Source organism: Nannospalax galili, unplaced genomic scaffold (genome assembly GCF_000622305.1).
Source record: "Nannospalax galili isolate Female #2095 unplaced genomic scaffold, S.galili_v1.0 scaffold78, whole genome shotgun sequence".
Classification (NCBI taxonomy): Eukaryota; Metazoa; Chordata; class Mammalia; order Rodentia; family Spalacidae; genus Nannospalax; species Nannospalax galili.
Genome location: NW_008343387.1, coordinates 2,384,342 through 2,403,130, shown reverse-complemented (window position 1 = coordinate 2,403,130; position 18,789 = coordinate 2,384,342). Strand labels below are relative to the sequence as shown.

At 35.7% G+C, this 18,789-nt stretch overlaps 1 protein-coding gene across 2 annotated transcripts in view; it reads left to right on the top strand.

Annotated features, from left to right (window-relative positions):
- Mms22l (MMS22 like, DNA repair protein) overlaps positions 1 to 18,789 on the top strand; it is a 150,213-nt gene that overhangs the window by 68,859 nt on the left and 62,565 nt on the right. For both annotated transcript variants that reach the window (XM_017799771.2, XM_008839611.3), the window contains 3 exons: positions 1,269 to 1,388; positions 4,308 to 4,531; positions 7,428 to 7,937. In XM_017799771.2, the coding sequence (XP_017655260.1) occupies positions 1,269 to 1,388; positions 4,308 to 4,531; positions 7,428 to 7,937 (854 nt within the window). The remainder of the gene's footprint in view (positions 1 to 1,268; positions 1,389 to 4,307; positions 4,532 to 7,427; positions 7,938 to 18,789) is intronic.

Here is an 18,789-nt window from a genome sequence, read left to right as displayed (position 1 = left end):
TATATATATATAATTTATAGCTGTTAATTATATTTACTTTTCCACTTCCTTTTATCTTCTCAGGCATCCGTAATCGAGTTTCTGTCTTCACTGTGCCCACAGTACTATTGTCATAGACATTGCTGACCTGTATGCTGTTAAGTCAGAGGGCTCTTATTTCTCATTTTTAAACTACTCAATAGCATTCAAGCCTATTCACCACTGTTCCTGTTTAAAATACTCATCTAAATGCTAGAGCACCAAAAGATTCTCAGTTGTGTTCTTTCATTGACTTATTATATGTAGCCTCTTAGCTCTACAAAGTATTAATGTGATGTTAACACCCAGATTTATGCCAACAGTTCCAACTTTGCCCCTGAACTCTAAACCTGTTTATTTTATATACTATGTCTTTAATACCTCTGTGTGGATGCCATGTTCATTCTCCCTGTACTTGTTTACTTCACCCCTGATCTTTGCCAATTCTGGAACCCATTTTCATAAAGCCCAACCTTGAATTTTTCTTAGTGTCTTCCTTTGATACATTAATGTAATTGTTAACAAACACTTCTTTTTCAAAACTATCCCTAAAATTGTGTTCTTATCCCAGACATAGTTTTACAGAATTGCCCTTTCACTGGTGTCCTTGCTTCCATTCTTACCTTTTATTTGTTTTCTATGCATGATCCACCACGTGGGTCCCAGGGAATGAACTCAGTTCGTCAGGCTTGGTGGCAAGTGCCTTTACCCTCTTAGCCAGCTTGCTGAGCAGTAATAACAATTAATAATAACAATAAGAGTAATAATAATAGTTTTGTTGGAGACTGGATTCAGGGCCTCCTGAATGCTAGGGAAGCATTCTGCCACTGTACTGTTTTCAAGACCCAGGTCTGTGGTTTTTAAACAAGTGTCATAATCTTATAAAAGAATTTGGCCAAGTTCTTAAATATGACCAAGCTTTCTGAATTTTTGAACATTTTAATTATTAGATCACTTTCACACTTTTTTAGTTGGATTTGTTTTTTTGGGTTTCTGACACATTATGAAATGCCTATTACATGTTTTAAATAATGAAATGAAAAGTGAAAGTTAATTACATAGTTTCCATTATCTGAATATACTAATGGTGAGATTTGTTTACCTTACTTTATGTCATATTAGTCCTTGTGTCCTGGATGAGAATGGCTGTGATTTGGTGATATTCATATTCTTTTTAGTAGTAGGTTTTTCAGCACATTTTGTGAGAAGCCACTTACTCCTTTATAACTTAGAACAGTTTTGTTTTTTAGGATGATGTACTAGAAGAAGATTTACGAATGTATCTTCACTGCTGTTTGACACTTTGTGATTTCTGGGAGCCAAACATTTCAATTGTCACCATTCTATGGGAGTATTATAGTAAGAATCTGGTAAGTAAGCAGAATATGGTTTTGTTCCAGAAATTTGAAATTTGCTTATGATATTTGAAGAGTATCTTTATGATTTAGTTATAGGAAGCTGTGACTTTCTTGAAGTATAATTTTTATTGAGAGTAGGAATAACTCGCAAGTAGTTTCATGTTTCTCAATGTTGTCTTTAGAGAACTGGCATACAGGAGGCCACATTTGGTGTCTTTTCTCTCAAGAGCATAAACAGAGTAGCTAGAAATATAGACATATACAAATTATAAATCTGCATTTATAAATAGTTTCCAGTAATTGTTGATTGCTTTGATAAATTTAATAGATAAGAAACAGTCTTGATAAGAAACAGTCTTGGTACCTGAGTAGCTTTTAGGCTAGTTGGCAGTATACACAGTATATGCACATTGTGAAGGAAAAAGCTAAAACACCATGCAACACCAGAAGAAGGAGTTTTTTATCCCAGTATATGGGCTTATGGAAGACTTCATAAGGTCATGATATTTTATCTTGGCTTTGGAGCCTTTACAGTTACAGAAGCAGTATCTAGGTTGAAGAAGCCATATGAGCAAATGCACAGAGATGTGTAAAAGTATTGTCCTTCCTGTTGTGCTGATTTTGAAAAGACTAGAGTGGCTATTGGAGAAACAGTAGGTATGAATAAAATAGTCTGGGTAGACTACTTGACAATGAAGGGCTGAAGATAATGTACAGATGAATTCTTATTCATTAAGGAAACAGTGGAAAGCAACACTATGACATGTGGTATCTGTTGGGCATGTGGTGTTTTTTTTTAATGAATTGAGTACAGATATAGTTAGTAGTAGTGTACACAAATAATGCGACTGAGAACTAGAAGACAATGGATTTAGAAAAGAGGATGAATTTGGAAAATAAATACTTCAAAGCTAGATTTAAATAATTCAGTTACTTGTTTGGAGAAAAGAAAGGGTTAGGATATTTGGGTTTTGGAATAAACATTTAACTTTTATCAAGATAGAAAATAGTAATGGAAGATTTTCCAAAAAATACCAAGTTTTGATTTGTATGTGATGGAGCTCATTAAATCGAGAAAAATAACTAAAATACAGTGTAGGCTGGTTGGATAAATGACGGATTTGTAGATCTGATGCAAAATGTAGGTGAAGTGAGCCAGGAATATCTTGTCACACAGGAAAGCATGGACAATATCTAAGTCATGTCAGAAGCCAGTTTGAAAGAACTCCACTGCTTAGAGAATGAAAATTTAGGCATAAGAGTGGTAACTGCAATGGATAGAAACATTAAATACATTCAAGTTGCTAAATTTATAATAATTACCCATGGTAAAGAACAAAACAAATATACATCGTTTTGGAAACTGGAAGTAAAGGAAGACACTGTATTTTAGAGTAGCCAAATTTCTAGTGAGCTTAGTTAGAAGTGGTGAAGTTACAAAATCATTGTTTTGTGTGTTTAGGGAGACAAGGCATCTGGACAGTGAACATCAGTGTTTGCTAAAACTATTCAGAGTGAAATGACTGGAAACCACTGACATGGACAGATTGTGCTGTTCCACAAGGTGTCAGAAAGTGTTTGCCTCTTTATGCAATGCAATAGTAACTGCTAAGAGAAAAGTTCAGCCATAAACTAACATGAATAGTGAAGCCTGTAGATATAACCACCAATTAAGCAAAATGACAGGTATGAAAGAATATTAAGGGGGTGTGAAAATAAACAGAATGCACTATATTCGTGTATGAAATTGTCAAGAAAACACCTTTAGTAATAATTTTTAAAAAAGAATGTGAGGTGACCGTAAAGGGATACAAGTAGTTAAATCCAGAACACAAGAAACTCTGTACAGCTAATAACATGATATAGAAAATGCATGGTGTATATGCTTGGTTGAGTGTAAAAAGAGATACTTGCACATCCATATTTATTTTAGCACTAGTCATAATAACCAAGTTATGGAATCATCCAGAGTATGAAGGGGCTCTTCCCTTTGGCGGTCGTTGCTACAGTGGCATGCACCAAAATGAAGTTCAGTTTCTTTGTGAGCTGACCGAAGCAAGAACCAGAAAAGGCATGTCAGTGCGTCTTCTCACATGGGGAGGAAGATTATGTCTCCACAATTTGAAAAGAGTTGAGATAGCAGTAGTGTTCAGTCTTTGCCCATCCAAAAGAATAAGGAAGTTCAGGTCATGCGGCAACTGTTATAAAGGCCAGCAGACTGGCAACGCCGAGATCCCAGGGTGAAGTATGTCATCTGAATTAGACAGGTACAGTAAGAAGAAGCTAGTGACACAGATGTCCGCGTAGACATCCACACCAGCAATATGGCGATCACTGGTCACAAAATGGATAGCGGCCTTCAAACAAACAAACAAACAAAAAAAACTGGACTGAAAACCCACACCGAGCAAAGTAGCGAAGAAAAAAGGCAAATATAAGGAAGAACAATTGAGAATATGTAGGAGTAGAGTGATCTTATGTACAACTTTATTATTAAAACCTGCTTAGATAAAAGATAATGGAAAAGGAAATATGGTGTATATGCACAATACGGTCTTATTTCAGCCATAAAGGGCAAAGAAATTTTGTAATTTAGAAGAAAATAGATGGAACCTTTGATCATCATGTTAAACAAAATAAGCCAGACCCAGAAAGACAAGTGTTGCATGTTTTCTCTCATCTGTGAAATCTAGATTTTATTAAAAAAAAAAAAAAAAGGCATTAAAGTAAAGGGGAGTCATTTGGGATGAGGGGCTTAGCAGGTGAGGATGGAGGTGACAAGAGGGGTATATATGACAATGACAATGTAATAAAAAATAGCTTGTGTAAGTAAAATGAGTCATACTTTTATGAGCCAATTGAGATTTACAGTTTTCTGTTTTATTTGCTAAGAAACTAATGCCTGTAGTTTATGTTTCTTTTTTCTTTTAGAATAGCTCCTTCAGTATTTCTCGGCTACCTTTGAAAGGCTTTACTAATACCAAATCACCCTTGTCTATGCTTGAAGTGGTGAAAACCTGCTGTTGTGATAAACAAGATCCTGATTTGTATAAATCCGGCAACAGTTACATTATTTTTCTTTGCATTTTGGCAAAAGTTGTTAAGAAAGCAATGAAAAGCAGTGGCCTTCATCCTTGGAAACAAGTCAAAGGAAGGTGTGTTCTTCTGTCAGGAATATTCATTGATATCTTTGGTGAAGTGTTACTATTTGTATGTTTAAGTTAACTTGTGGTTAGAGTCCTTATACATGTAAAATGTATTCCTTCACATAGGAATGCAAAATATGGAACTTTTTGAGCCTGCCAGTTTGTTAGGAGGAGCAAACTTAATATTCATAAACTAGAGGGTTTCACATTCGTATTTATCTCATTAGTACTAAAGATTGGAGTTCTGTATATTAAATAAAGTAGTATTGGGAAGGATTTTCATCAAAATTAATTATAATGTTATATAATCCTTTTATTTGCTTTTATTAAAAGTGATAGAAAAAAAATCTTTATGGTATATCGGTAGCTATTAGGTTCAGTGTTTAAAGTTTTTGTGTTCTTCGAGCCCAGCAGTATCAAGTGCTGGTTCCTTCAATGAGATTTGAACTAGATAATTCTAATGTTGTCATTTGAGGAGCACGTCTAGTTTTTGTTTCTGGTATGACTTACATTACTGTTCAGCCTCCCTCCCTCCCTCCTTTCCTCCCCTCTCTGGTTTTGTGCTTTCCTTGTTTAATGGATGGAGTTTTTATTCTTCCTTTCCTACTTCCGTGCCTACTACTCTTTTTAGCCCTCTTTGTATAGTATACAACCATCTGCCACTTGCTCACTTAGTTTGATGAGAACTTTGAGGGAGAGAATGTTTCTTTTTCTGGGTATGGAGTTTTCAAGAATCATTTAATGAGCTGTGTAGTGATATGTCTTTCCCAGCACTTGGGAGGTAGAGGTAGGAGGATTAAGAATTCACCTTTGCTACATAGAGAATTCAGGGCCAGCTGAGACTATATGAGATACTTTTCAAATAAAACTAAAAATACCCAGTTAATGAAATTCTTACTTGATCTGTACAGTAAATAATTCTTGTAATATTATTATGACAATAGAATTTGGATTTTTAAAACTTTAGAATATATTTTTTAAAGAAATCTTTTAAAGATAGTTTTCGTATTTAAAACTTCAAGAATTATGTGGCTCAAACAGTAGTTTCTTTGGAAGGATGCTATAGCTCAAACTCAGGACCTCACTTATATAAGCACATGACCTGCACTAGGCTATAAACCCCAGTTTCAAATAATAGTTTTCTTCTTGTTTAGTTGTTTGTCTTTGAATCTTAAATACTTTATGTAAGACATAATACTCAGAACTTTATTAGTTAAAGAAATCATTGTGATTCACTTAACATTTATTAGACTAACACTATATATCGACCACTATAGTGGGAAAAGTAAAAGAAACAAAGATAAGCAGATTTTTGCTTTGCGGGGCATATTAGCTCTTACATAGTTCTCCATAAATTAACATTTAACTTGTGAACTTAAATTATTTCTATCATGAAGAACCAGTTATAGAACTTATGAATTGTTTCCAGATTCTAATTTTGTGAATGTTGAAAGAAATGTACATAAATTATTAGGTTATATTAAGTAGTTTTGATGATTTTCTTTTTTTTAATATTTTATTATTTTATGTGTATGTGTGTATTATTGCCTGAATACATGTAAGTGCATCCATGTTGTGCAGTGCCCCTGTAGGTCAGGTCGGAAGAGGGCATTGGATCCCTGGTAACTGGAGTTGGTTGTTAGCCACTGTGTGGGTGCTGGAAACTAAACCCAGGTCCTCTGCAAGAGCAGTCAGTGCTTTTAATTGCCAAACCATCTCTCGAGCCCCATGATGAGAGATTTTCTTAATGACTAGCTTAGCTATTTGAGCACTTATAATTTTCTTTTTTACAAGTGGGCAAAAATCATGTAGCACTTTGAATTTTCCTAAGATATAGAAGTAAAATCAGGTTTTTCTGAGGAGTAAGGGAAAAATATTTTTAAAAAGTTGTTTTAGAAAACTGTACTATTAAAATTTCTGTAAGATCCCAGCAAATTATACTTTGAAGATTACTTATGTTAGTATTCTGTTTCTGTAACAAATGCCTGAGGTAATCAGTTTATAAATACTGAAGGTTTGCTTTGGCTCTTAGTGGTAAAGGTTTCAGTTCATGATCCATTAGATCTGTTTCTTTGGATGAGGCGGCAAATCTTGATGGTAACACATGGCAGAGTAAAAACCACTCACCAAATTATAAAGTGACAAAAATAAAAAGAGTGAGAAGGAGGGTAGTGTCTGTTAAAGCTCGGAGATCTGCTAGGCCTCACCTACAGTTCCATCACCTCCCAGTAGCACTGCACTGTTGAACAAACTACATGTGAGATCCAGACTATAGCATGTATTCCATCTTATTTGCCAATAAAATACAAAAACTGTACTGTATGAAAAGAGAATTACCACTCGCCTTTGACAAAATCTTCTGAGTTCTGTGATTCACTTGTAATGGTTTACTGCATCACTAGGCAGTAGAAAGGTGATAGACCATCCATTAATCGAAGGTCTTCTTCCTAGGTAGAAAAAGTGACAGGGCAACATCAAAATGAAGAATTAGCTAAAACTTGTCCTGGGAAAATGGCTCAGTGGATAAAGTGCTTGCTCTGTAAGCATGAGAATGGGAGTTAGGATTCCCGCACCATGTATAACCTGGGCCAGCAGGGCAGTGCCTACAAATTTAAGCCCTTGGTATTGCAGATGATGATGGCATCCCTTAGGCAAACTGGCTAGCCAGACTAGCTGAAAGGTTGCTCACGGGGTTCAGAGAGACAGACTCAAACAATGTAGGATGACAAGGAAGACCCCTCCTATCAATAAATGTCCGTGGACCTGTGTGCACATGCCTATGCACGACACACACATGAATTAGCTCAGTCTTTATAGTGATAATCTCATGAATAGTGAAGGAAGAAGAGTATTTGTGAGAGATCGATCTTAGTGAAAGAATTTCATTGATTTTCCTCTTTTATAGAATATATTCTAAGTTTCATCAAAAAAGAATGGAAGAGCTAACTGAAGTTGGCCTACAGAACTTTTTCAACCTTTTTCTACTATTAGCAGCTGTTGCAGAGATAGAAGATGTAGCAAGCCATGTTTTAGACCTCCTGAATTTCCTCAAGCCTACCTTTACTTCATCTCAGAGAGCCCTCATTTGGAAGGGTCAGATGGCATTCCTTTTGATGTATACGCAGAAAAACCTGGACATTGGTGTTTTGGCTGAGAAATTTTCTTCTGAGTTCCGAGAGAAAGCAAAAGAATTCTTGGTATCCAAGAACGATGAAATGGTACAGAGACATACTCTGTGGACACTTCTTTCCGTCTATATTGATGGTGTTCAAGAAGTATTTGAGACCAGCTACTGCTTACATTCTTCCCATGAGAACCTACTTAATGATGGATTTAGCATGCTTCTGCGAGCCTGTCGAGAATCTGAACTTAGGACAGTGCTGAGCTTTCTACAAGCTGTTCTGGCCAGAGTCAGGTATGTTTTCCAACATTGTGCTGATTGCTTTATAGTACCACCATGCTGATTGAAATTTCTTCTTTGACATGCTTATGAGCTCGAAATGTAGAAGAAAGGGTTTATTTTTCTACTTCATTGGTGTAAATCAATCAAAGGTTTCAGAAAGTTTTTATACAGACACAGGCAAAAGTAAGTTTCTTTAAATTTGCTGTAATATTAATTGTATCTTCAATTGCCTCAAATATTTCCTTCTATGACTGTTAGATTCTGAAATAAATGTTGTTTTATTCTAACGGACATCACTTATGTAAAGCATATGTATATGTTAACGTACAGATATATTCAGACCCAAAATTAGTGATGGCTATGAACAATAGTTATAATATTTATTGCATTTAAGCAGTTTTCATGTAAGCTTTACTTTTTAAATATGCCTTCTTAATAGGTTGAACATTATCACTGAGTATAGTCACAGTTGCTGAAAAGATGGCTGGAAGTTGTTTATAGAAATATAATTGTAGGCTTTGGAGAGATGCCTTAGTGGTTAAGAGTACATACTACTCTTACAAAGGACTGGAGGCACCAGCAACTCCGGCTCCAGGGGACCTGAGTTCATCTTTGGGTGCCTGCATTCACAGATGCACATGCCCCCTACCCCCACCCCAGATATATACATATACACAAGAATAAAGAAAACAAAAATGATTTTATTTGACTCATGACCAGTTAGTGAGGAGACTGCCACCTTCCTTACTATCACATTAAAAGGCCAATTTGAAAAATCTTTTCATTACTGAATTTAAGAGTTTCCTTAATTTCCCTTATCCTGACTCATACAAGCTTTCACTTCTCCCTAGGTTTTATATAGCTTTATATGTATTGCTTTCATGAGTTTCATGGTATAGACTCAGCCAAACTTTTTCATTAGTAATTATCCTCCTGCTATCCTGTTGTTCCACAGTGTTAAGAGTAGCCAGTTTCATAGGAAAAAGCTTACTAATGATGGTTCTTCTGTGTAAACTTTTTTTTATCAAGCAAAATTTATTAGCAGATTTTGTGTTTTACTTAGACTAATTTTGTTTGTTCAGTTTTTTAATAAGTGGTGACATTTCCCTGTGCTTCTTAGATTAACTAGAAATTTCCACCTTTCTCATCTCGTTTTGGTTTGTCTGAATGTATGTGTCTTATAAGAAAGAGGAGAGAGCTGTTCAGAACCATCCTGAAATGGGGAACTGTCTCTAGAAGACACGTGAGCATAGGAGTAAGAAAAGGGGTAGTGTATCATCTCGGAAACGGGAAGTCATGGGAAGAAAGTAGCAGAATTGATTTATTTTTTTGCCTTTCCATTTTTACTCTCAATAGTCAATTTTATATTACATAGCATTTTTTTAGTGGCATGTTGGGGAATTGAGATGGGGTCAAGATGGCCTCAAACTCAGTATGTAGCTGAGGCTAGCCTTGAATTCCTGATCTCTTGCCTCTACTCTCACCTCACAAGTTCTGGGATAACAAGTTCTGTGGACCACCGTGCTTAGCTTCACATAGCTCTTCAAGCAAAGAGTCATAACCCATAAATTCTTCTACTCTGGCAGGTTTCTTTTGTTGTTAAAATTAATTTTAATATGGTAAAAATGGGTTAATTCACACCTCTTCATTCTCCAGTTTAGTGGTTCTCAACTGGGAATGAATTTGTCCTTTAGCGGACATTTGCTAAGGTCTGGAGATATTTCCAGTTGTCACAACTAGGAAGATGCCACTCCAATCTAGTGGGCAGAGGCCAGGCAAGCTGTTAACCGCCCTGCAGCAAATCCCGCCAAAAATTTCAGCAATACTAAGGCTGAAAGACCTTGCTGTAGTTCTGAATTTCAGGTCTTTCCAGACACTTTCTGCTGTTTGTATGTTTAAAGCATATGATCCACATTTAGCAATCTCCTTTTTTAAAAAACTATTTTATTTTATGGGCACAGCTATATTTCCTGCATGTATGTAAGTGCACTTTTGTCATGTAATGCCCACAGAGGTCAGAAGAGGACACTGGATCCCCTGGAACTGAAGTTAGGGACAGTTGTTAGACACCTTGTGGGTACTGGGAACTGAACCTGGGTCTTCTGCAAGAGCTGTCAGTGCTCTTAACCTCTGAGGCATCTCTCCAGCCCCCAGCAGTCTCATTTTTTGCTTAATATTTTCTGAACATTTTATGTTGGTGCATGGAAATCTACCTAATCCTTTAATGACTGCTTAGTAATTCATTATAGAGCTGTATCAAGCTTTATTCACTCTGTCCCCAATAATGAAAATTTATATTTACCATATATTATTAGAAAATATTTTTATATAAGCATGCATCTTTGTATTTGTAGAAGCATATCTGTGGATTAATCTTTAGGAATGAGTTGGTATGTATTTTAAATATAAATAGATACTGCCAATTTTCCATTTTTATTTTTAGATCATTGTGTGGGAAATACTTAGAAAATGCATTCTGAGATAGAAATAAAATAAAATTTTAGTGGAAACGTGAAAAGGAAATGACTTGTCTTGCTATTTGGAGAGATTTCAAAAATAGAAATTTGAGGGACTGGAGAGATGACTCAGTGGTTAAGAGCACTTGCTGTTCTTACAGAGGACCTGGGTTCAGTCCTACATGGTGGCTGACACCCATCCCTAACTCCAGTTCCAGTGGATCCAATGCCCTCTTTGGCCTACATGGGCATTGCACAACATGGGTGCACTTACATACATACAGACAATACTCTCATACACATAAAATAAAAAGCTAAAACTAATGAAGAAAGCAGAGGGAGGAAAATGTAAGGTACAGTCCTTTTATTACCTGATCACAGAGATTTGTTACTGATTTCTTAATCCAAAATCTAACCTTATTGAAGATCATTTTGTAGCCATAATTTTAAGTATGCTGTATGTTGCTAATACTATTTGAAAGGTTAAAAGCAACATTCTGGATAGTTTTTTAAAAATTAAACTATTGGTCCAATCCCCCTCCTCCCCTTAGAGTTGAGAACACAGCTAAATTCTTTGACTTTTGATTTAGGTAGAGAAGATGGATTGCATAAATTGATGATATTTATTCCTGGCTGCATCCTTGGTCAAGAGAAAGAATGAAATACTTTACCTTCTCTCCTCTGTTTTCAAATTCAGGTGGGAATAAAGTAACAGTCCTTGCATAAATGTGGGAGGGGTGCGTGTGTGTGTGTGTGTGTGTGTGTGTGTGTGTGTGTGTGTGTGTGGTGAACAGGTAATAGTTTTATAACTATATGACAGAGAAAGTATAGGTGGGAAGGAACTAAGATTACTGATTAAAGGGAGAAGCAGCTCCCTCTAGGCTGTTAAGAAATAATAACTTCATATGCCACATTCTGCTAACTCAAGCTGATGGCTCACTAGAGCATTCTTTATTGCTGATTAAGTAGCGCTATGAAAATACTGACTTAGTTATGTTAACTAAATGCCTCTGTTTCAAACTTTGAATGTCAAATAGTTTTAGCAGTCATCTTTAACATTTCACATTACCTTTATGGATTCATATTTCCAGTTTTCACTTGCCGCTATTTGAGGTTAATATAAAAATGGCAGTCCTTCATTTGTGGTGTTAGGTGTAGCTAAAAGCTTTTCTTTAATTATATCCATTTTCCCTGTTATAGTTAAGGGTCTGTCAGCATTTCCATTATAAACCTCTATTTTCAGGATTTTATAACATAGCTATGAAAATTAGCTCTGGGCAGAAACTTGACATATAAGGCCTCATGAGAGTCTCCCTCTTCCCCATCTCCCCGTTTTCATGATGGAAGGGTGACTGCTTTTAAAATGCCTTTTGGCACCTGCAGATATCATTTGAGCTTAAAAAGAAACAATAATTTCAGGCTTTGTACCTGTTTGTTCTAATACTTAAGGGAAGTTATGGACTTAAGATTTTAAGCCAAATGGGTATTGATCAACTGACATCCTATTTTGTATTAAACAGGAGCCTTAGTTTCAAAGAAGTTTAGAGGTATTGGAGAACTTGCCTAAAACGCAAATTGATACTAAGATATAGTTCAAAAGGAATGATTACATTTTTAAAGGTGGCATATGTACAGATCATTAGACAATTAAACCTCTTTTTCTTGGATTTATAATACATTTAAAAAATACTCGTATTTTCAAATCCCTTTTTTCCCCTCTCCCCATGAGGTTAGAGGATTACCTGTTGTTTTTCCGTTTTGGTATTAGAGGAGGGATGTGTGTGGGTATACATGTACCCACTTCACATTTTTGTTTATTATTTCCCTCAAATATTTCTGTACTTTATTGATACAGTACCATTTATTCCAAGCAAAAGTCCTCTTTTTTTTTTTCTTTAGTTTAGGGAGAAAATTGGTAGCTGCCTGATTAGGAAAGTAGGTAGTCCAATAAGAAATATACCATTAGTGTATATGGTCTGCCGGTGCCATACAATTTAGTTACTATTTCAGGGAAAATGGAAGGGATGTAGGCTTTTTCTTCCTGTTGTGTTATTGGTGGATGAGTAATATCTGTAATTACTGAAAACTACTTTTATTACAAATAAATCTGAATTAGATACAATTTTTAAACAACCTAATGAGTTGATTACTATATATATATATATAGCCTAAAATGCTTCATCATATATAATACTATGCTAACTTGGGGGGTTGCACATAAGAATGCTTTATGGAAAAATATACTACAAGTTTATATTTAAGAAACTAAGTCATGATACATTGCTTACTCAGTGATCTGTCTGCCACCCCACCTTTGCTGGCTTCAGAGATAAGCATGGGTGTATCTAAGGAATGGAGTTTAAGTCACATTATTTAGGGAATGGGTAAAATAAAAATTATGAGAAAATAAATTATGTCATTGAATATTTCGTGTATCTTTCAGCTGAGTAGATGTCTGTACTTCATGAAGCTGGAATTCATCGTATAGTATTTAAGTTCACACAGTGATACAAACTACATGAGCTTAGCAGCATTTGCTTACTTTTCCATATTTTGCTGAAATAGATTATGTATTTAATTTTTCATGTATAGGTATTAATGCTTGGATCATATATTGAATGTCCAATGAAATTTCCTATATAAACATGCATTTTCCTGTATAAGTTTACAGTGATTTAAGATCTTATAAGAAAAATGGTATTTATCTGTATCCTGACTTCTTTATTGGTGAAATGAGGAACCCTTCTCAGTTGATCATTTTGAGAGTTAATGCAGTAATTAGTATAAAGTGGTTAGTAGGTGCTCAATAAGTGTTGGGTAATGCCATTGTTATCTTTACTATATAATCATTTCCTTATACCATACTTTGTCTGGTATCGTCAGTGGATTCTGTATATATATATATCAACTTACCTTGGATGGTTCTTAGCCTAAATCTAATATAGTACCTTTTCACAGCTGACTATTAGAGAGACAGACAGACAGACAGAGTGAGACTGATTGAAAAAGATTAAGGCTGGAGTGTTAAGGAGCATGGATATTACCTCAGTATAATGGACCTGTTAGAAATTCCAATAATTTTTTAGAGCTCTTACAGAAAAAATAAGTAATTTTTTAAGGAGAATAGATGTGTTTGAGTTTATGCCCTTTTTCAGTCTCAGTGTTTGGTCAACATCATGCCTTCCTTTTTTTTATTTTCAGCTATATTGCCTCTGTAGCACTGTATAAGTTACTTCTCTGTTGCTGCCATAGAAACACTGACCAAAGCAACTTATAGAAGGAAGGGTTTAAGAGTTTATTTGAATGCAGGGTTCCAAAGGGGCAGGAGGCAGACCATCATGGTGGGGAGGCATGGTGGCCGAGGTGGCTGGAGGAGGAGCAGAAGCTAAGCTCTCATATCATCACATAGGCACAGGAAGCAAGAGAGCAACTTGAGATCCAACAAGGCTTAAAAACTCTCTAAGCCCACTGCCAGTGATGTGCTTCCTCCAACATTACCACACCTCCTAAGACCTCCCCAAACAGCGCCACCAACTGGGGCCAAAATGTCCAAATACTTGGAGCCTATGAAGGACATTTTTATTCAAACCACCACATTCCACTCCCTGGCTCCCACAGGCTCATAACCATGACTATATAAAATGCAAAATGCATTTAGTCCAGGTTTAAAATCCCCCATAGTCATTACCAGTGTCAGTACTATTCAAAAGTCCACAGGCCAAAGTCTTTTCTGAGATTCAGGGAACTCATTTAATTGTAAGCCCCTGTAAAATCAAAAGATAAACTACATGATTGCAGAAAGAAAAGAAAGGAATAAAATGGGTAGAAAACACCATGAAACCGAAGTTGAGAGGAAGAACATTGAGAAAAGGGACAAGGACAAAAGAAATGTACTTTGTAAAGAAAGCATTCTTTTAAAAATGGGTCTGTTAGGTGTTTAGGGAATAAAGTGTCCTGATGATTTTCTCTACTCACACTGGAATATTTCTCTTTAGCAAATGGTAATAACTCAAAAGATGTTGAGATGAGGTGAAAGCTACTTTCCCCGGTCTTGTTTATGTCACTATGGTTCTTCGTCTGAACTCCAGAGTTCACTTATATAAGCTTTAGAACTCCCAGATCTTTGAAACTTTAGATGAAATTCAGCAGTGAACTTGTGGGAAGGTATCACTACTGTGCTGTTACATGGCACCAAACAGTGCTGATTCGTAAACCAAAGACATGTTGTCATAATAAATGTACTGAAGACTGATGAATTCCAGGTTTTCTAAAGGTAACTCTTCAACCATGGAATAGATAAAAAACACCTGAAATTGTGCTTTATAAAATGGATTAAATCTAAAGAAACCCAGTGAAATAAACCAGCATTGTGACTTGATTATACAAGGGAAATATTTAGTGGAAGCAAGTAAAATGTAAACATTTACATCTAATAAGTGTAGTTCAATAAATACTGTTTTTGGGTTTTTTTTTTACTAATGTAATGATATACTTACTGTCAGTGGGGGAAGTAAGCTAATCTCTTAATTATGCCCATAATTAATTATTTTCTGATTCATAAAACCTTAGAAGGCACTATAAATTATATAAAAAATAAATTCATGGTAGTTTAAAAATATACCTAGCTGTCCTCCCCACTTTCTGGCATTACCTCAAAGCTGTCGTCTCTAAACATGTATTTTATAGACGACAGTGCATTTTTGTTTTGTCCTATGGGTTTACTCTTGCCACCATATTGTTTATAATGAAAAGCCTCACCTCCCTCTGTCTATCTTGTAGAGAAGGGTAATTTCTTTTTCAAATTTTATTTATTAATATTTTAACAAAATTGAGAGAAATAGGGAGTGAAACTAGATTTGAAACTCTTAATTTCAATTGTTTCTTCTTTACCTTACAAGATATATATTTTTCTCTCTTTAGGATGTCTCTTGTCAGATTTAAGGCTTATTTAAAATGAAAAGAAAGCTGGAGCAATTTTCTTTATTCCATTTCAGTCTCCTAAGGCCTATTTCCCCCTGGTGAGCTCATAGCAACAGGGGGGTTTAAGGGAATTCAGCTTTCTGCAAATTAATGTCTCACATCATGAAAATTCAGGACTTTTTTTTTTTTTTTATCTTGAAAAGTAATACAGTGAGTGCGAGTATTATTTCTTGCCAGCGGGTGGAAGATGAATGATTTTGTCACAGTTTTACTGCTTGATGAGCAGTGTCCTGAGGGTCAGGCTTAAGTCTGTGTCACTATGCTGCTCATTACTCTTGAGCTAAATAAGGGCTGATTGGATCTAAATTGCCTAGCACATGGGCCACAGATGAGCTCAGTGAGCAGGGGATGACCTGCTATTCAGTCTGGGAGTAACCCCGGTGTGCAAATGCAGCATTAGAACACCGTGGGAGAATGAGAGGCTACCGGCGGCTGCCAGCAAAAGAAATCGAAATGTAAAAACTCTTTGATGCTGTGATGTTAGAATTTGAAATGTAGGAAGTGACAGGTTGATGGTACTTATCAGCTTTGGCTGGATTAGAGAACAGTGTCATCTTGCTTATATAATGACAGAAGAATGAAGCCAGCAGCTAACTACTGTGCAGAGCAGAGCTACTGCTGTTGCCACAGGCAGTCGTTGCTGCCTCCTACTGGCAGTTTTCCTGGAAACCAGTGAAATACAATGAAGAAAAAAGCTTCCTCTCTTGGTCACCAGAAATCTGGTGTGCTTTGGTGTTGAAAAGCTACTAGTAGAAGAATGTATGGGGGGGGACGTTAAAGTACACTTAATAAAAAACATTAATATGGGGAAATTGGTTTTTCTTCAGTATTCTAGTGAAACAAGGGATAATCCATTTATAAAGGGATACTAATCCAAATAACAGGGCAAGAATTCCCCATATATCCATCCTGAAACGCTGTTTTTTTTTGGGGGGGGGGAGGCCATGCATGTGTTGATCTCTCAGTTATGTAGTTTTATGAGTAATAGCACATTACTAACAAGTACTCTTCAGAATCTGAAACTATCAACCACATTGTTAAGCACAGTTTGAAATTTACCTGATAGAGTTACAATGTAAAAAGGTCCCTGATTATAAAGAGTATGTTGCATAAATCTATCTCTTAGGAGCCTGAGATGGAAGACATAACTGTGTCTCCTATAATCCAAATGGTTTGAAAAACAAAACCCAGTAAAATCCTGATATAAGACTGCTTTCTTTCATTATACTTCTTCAGTTGTGACTTTAAGAAAATAGCAGGCTCATGTTTGTGATATTAAATATATAAAATGGAGATGAACTTTTAAAAAGATGTTTATTACATTAGAATTACTATTTTTATTAAAATCTTTTATACTTTCCCAGTTCATATGTTCTTTTTAACCCCAAATGGATTAAATATGGTTAAATTAGTGGCCTGCCTCCTTTTTTTTTTTTTTTGTAACTTAATCATTAACAGCTCTCCAAGGTAATGAGATTTACATTATTTCTGGTATCTTAATGGTGTTCCATTGTGTACATATACCTTGGTTCCTGGGCCGTTTCCTGGTATGAATAGTTAACACTGTTTTTTTTCATTAATTAGATGCAAAGGTGTTTGGGAAGACTTTTGTATGTCTTGGCGTGCTCTTGGGGCCTATGCATCTGTATCTTTCCATGGTGTCATTCTTATGGCATTGCAAATGAGGCATTGACCTTCACTGACTTGTTTGATTGTATGTGGAAGGTAGTTTTTAATTATTAAATTTTGAAAAATATAGAACGTTATATGTAATTACAGAAAATTACCGGGAGCCATAGTTTAATTAAAATCAAGTTTCTGTGCATGCATGTGTTTACATAAATAGCTATATACATCCTACAAAAAGAAATTTCACCACATAGAAAAGCATAGGATAAAAAAATTTTAATATATTTGTCCTGGTTTTTTCCTTTTTAGAGTAAAACTGTAACTCAATGTGTTGAAATAATAGAAACAGTAAGTTTTAGAATCTGTGCTGAAATGACTATAAAGACAATAAATTATTTCTAAGAGTTATTTTTTGCTTCTCTGTCAGTTCATGTGCCTATTTTTTAAAGCAGTTTTGTTTCTGTAACTGTCATATGAAAGTTTTTAGTATAACTTTTAAAGCATTTAAAAGCTCTAAAGTTTCTGATGCCTACCTTTTTAACATTTTTTTTGATTACCAAAATTCATGCATCTTGCAAAGAATGTAAATAATACAGAAGCCTATACATTAATAGCAGAAATTGAAAATCAGTGTCCTCCTAAACTGCCCCTCCACAGAGCATACCACTAGCAGTGTCTTAGGGAGTGTCCTCTTAGGGAGTGTTCTTGCTGCTACTTTTTCCACACTTCCTTCTTTACCAACTCTTTTACTGAAAGAGAAGAAAGAACTGGGTTGGAGGGATGGCTCAGTAGCTACATTCATGCAGACGATGCACACTCACATAAAATAAATGATAAAAATATATTTTTTAAAAAAAGCGAGTCGAAATTAGGATTATACTGTGGATATTTCAGCAACTTAATTTTTTACTGAGAAAGATACCAAGGAAATGTCTCTATATGCATGCACACGTGCGTACACACACTATGCATGCACACGTGCGCACACACTATGCATGCACACATACGCACACACACAACACATGCACACACAATGCATGCACACATGCGCACACACACAATGCATGCACATGCTAAAGCAGCTTGCTGTATAAGCTTTCATTTCCTCCAGTGACTGTATAAGACTAGGTTAAGTTGCCTTGACTGTTGTGCGTGTTTTATTTTCCAAAGTCTCAGTTACTGGAAAATTTGGGTTGCTTACATTATTTAACAAGGATTTTAACAATAGTACATTTTAGAGTTATTGAAATATTCAGTGTTCATAAATCAGATTTCTAACTTCATACAATGTTCAAATCATAAAAATACTTCTTTTACTTATAGTAAAAAATTTACTTTTTGGAAGTGCACAAATACAAATTTGAATATTTCCCACTTTCATAATCTTCCACAATTCATACATCTTCTCTGAATCTCAATTTTTAAATTTTATTTACTTTTATTTTATGTGTATGCGTGTATTTCCTGCATGTAGGTAAGTGCACCCGTGTTGTGCAGTGCCCGTGGAGGTCAGAACAGGCTGTCAGATCCCCTGGGACTGGAGTTATGGACAGTTGTTAGCTGCCATGTGGGTGCTGGGATTCAAACCCAGTTCTTCTGCAAGAACAACTAGTGTTCTTAACCGCTGAGCCATATCTCCAGCCCCCTGCTTCTCAATTTTTCTAATTCGTAAAGTGTATGTAGTTAACACAGTAAAGAGGTGGCAGGCCTGCTGTGGCTACAGGGAGACTGTCTCAAAAAGACAGAAAAAAAAAAAGAGAGATGGCTTGCAGACTAGAAGAAACAGAACCATGTATGCT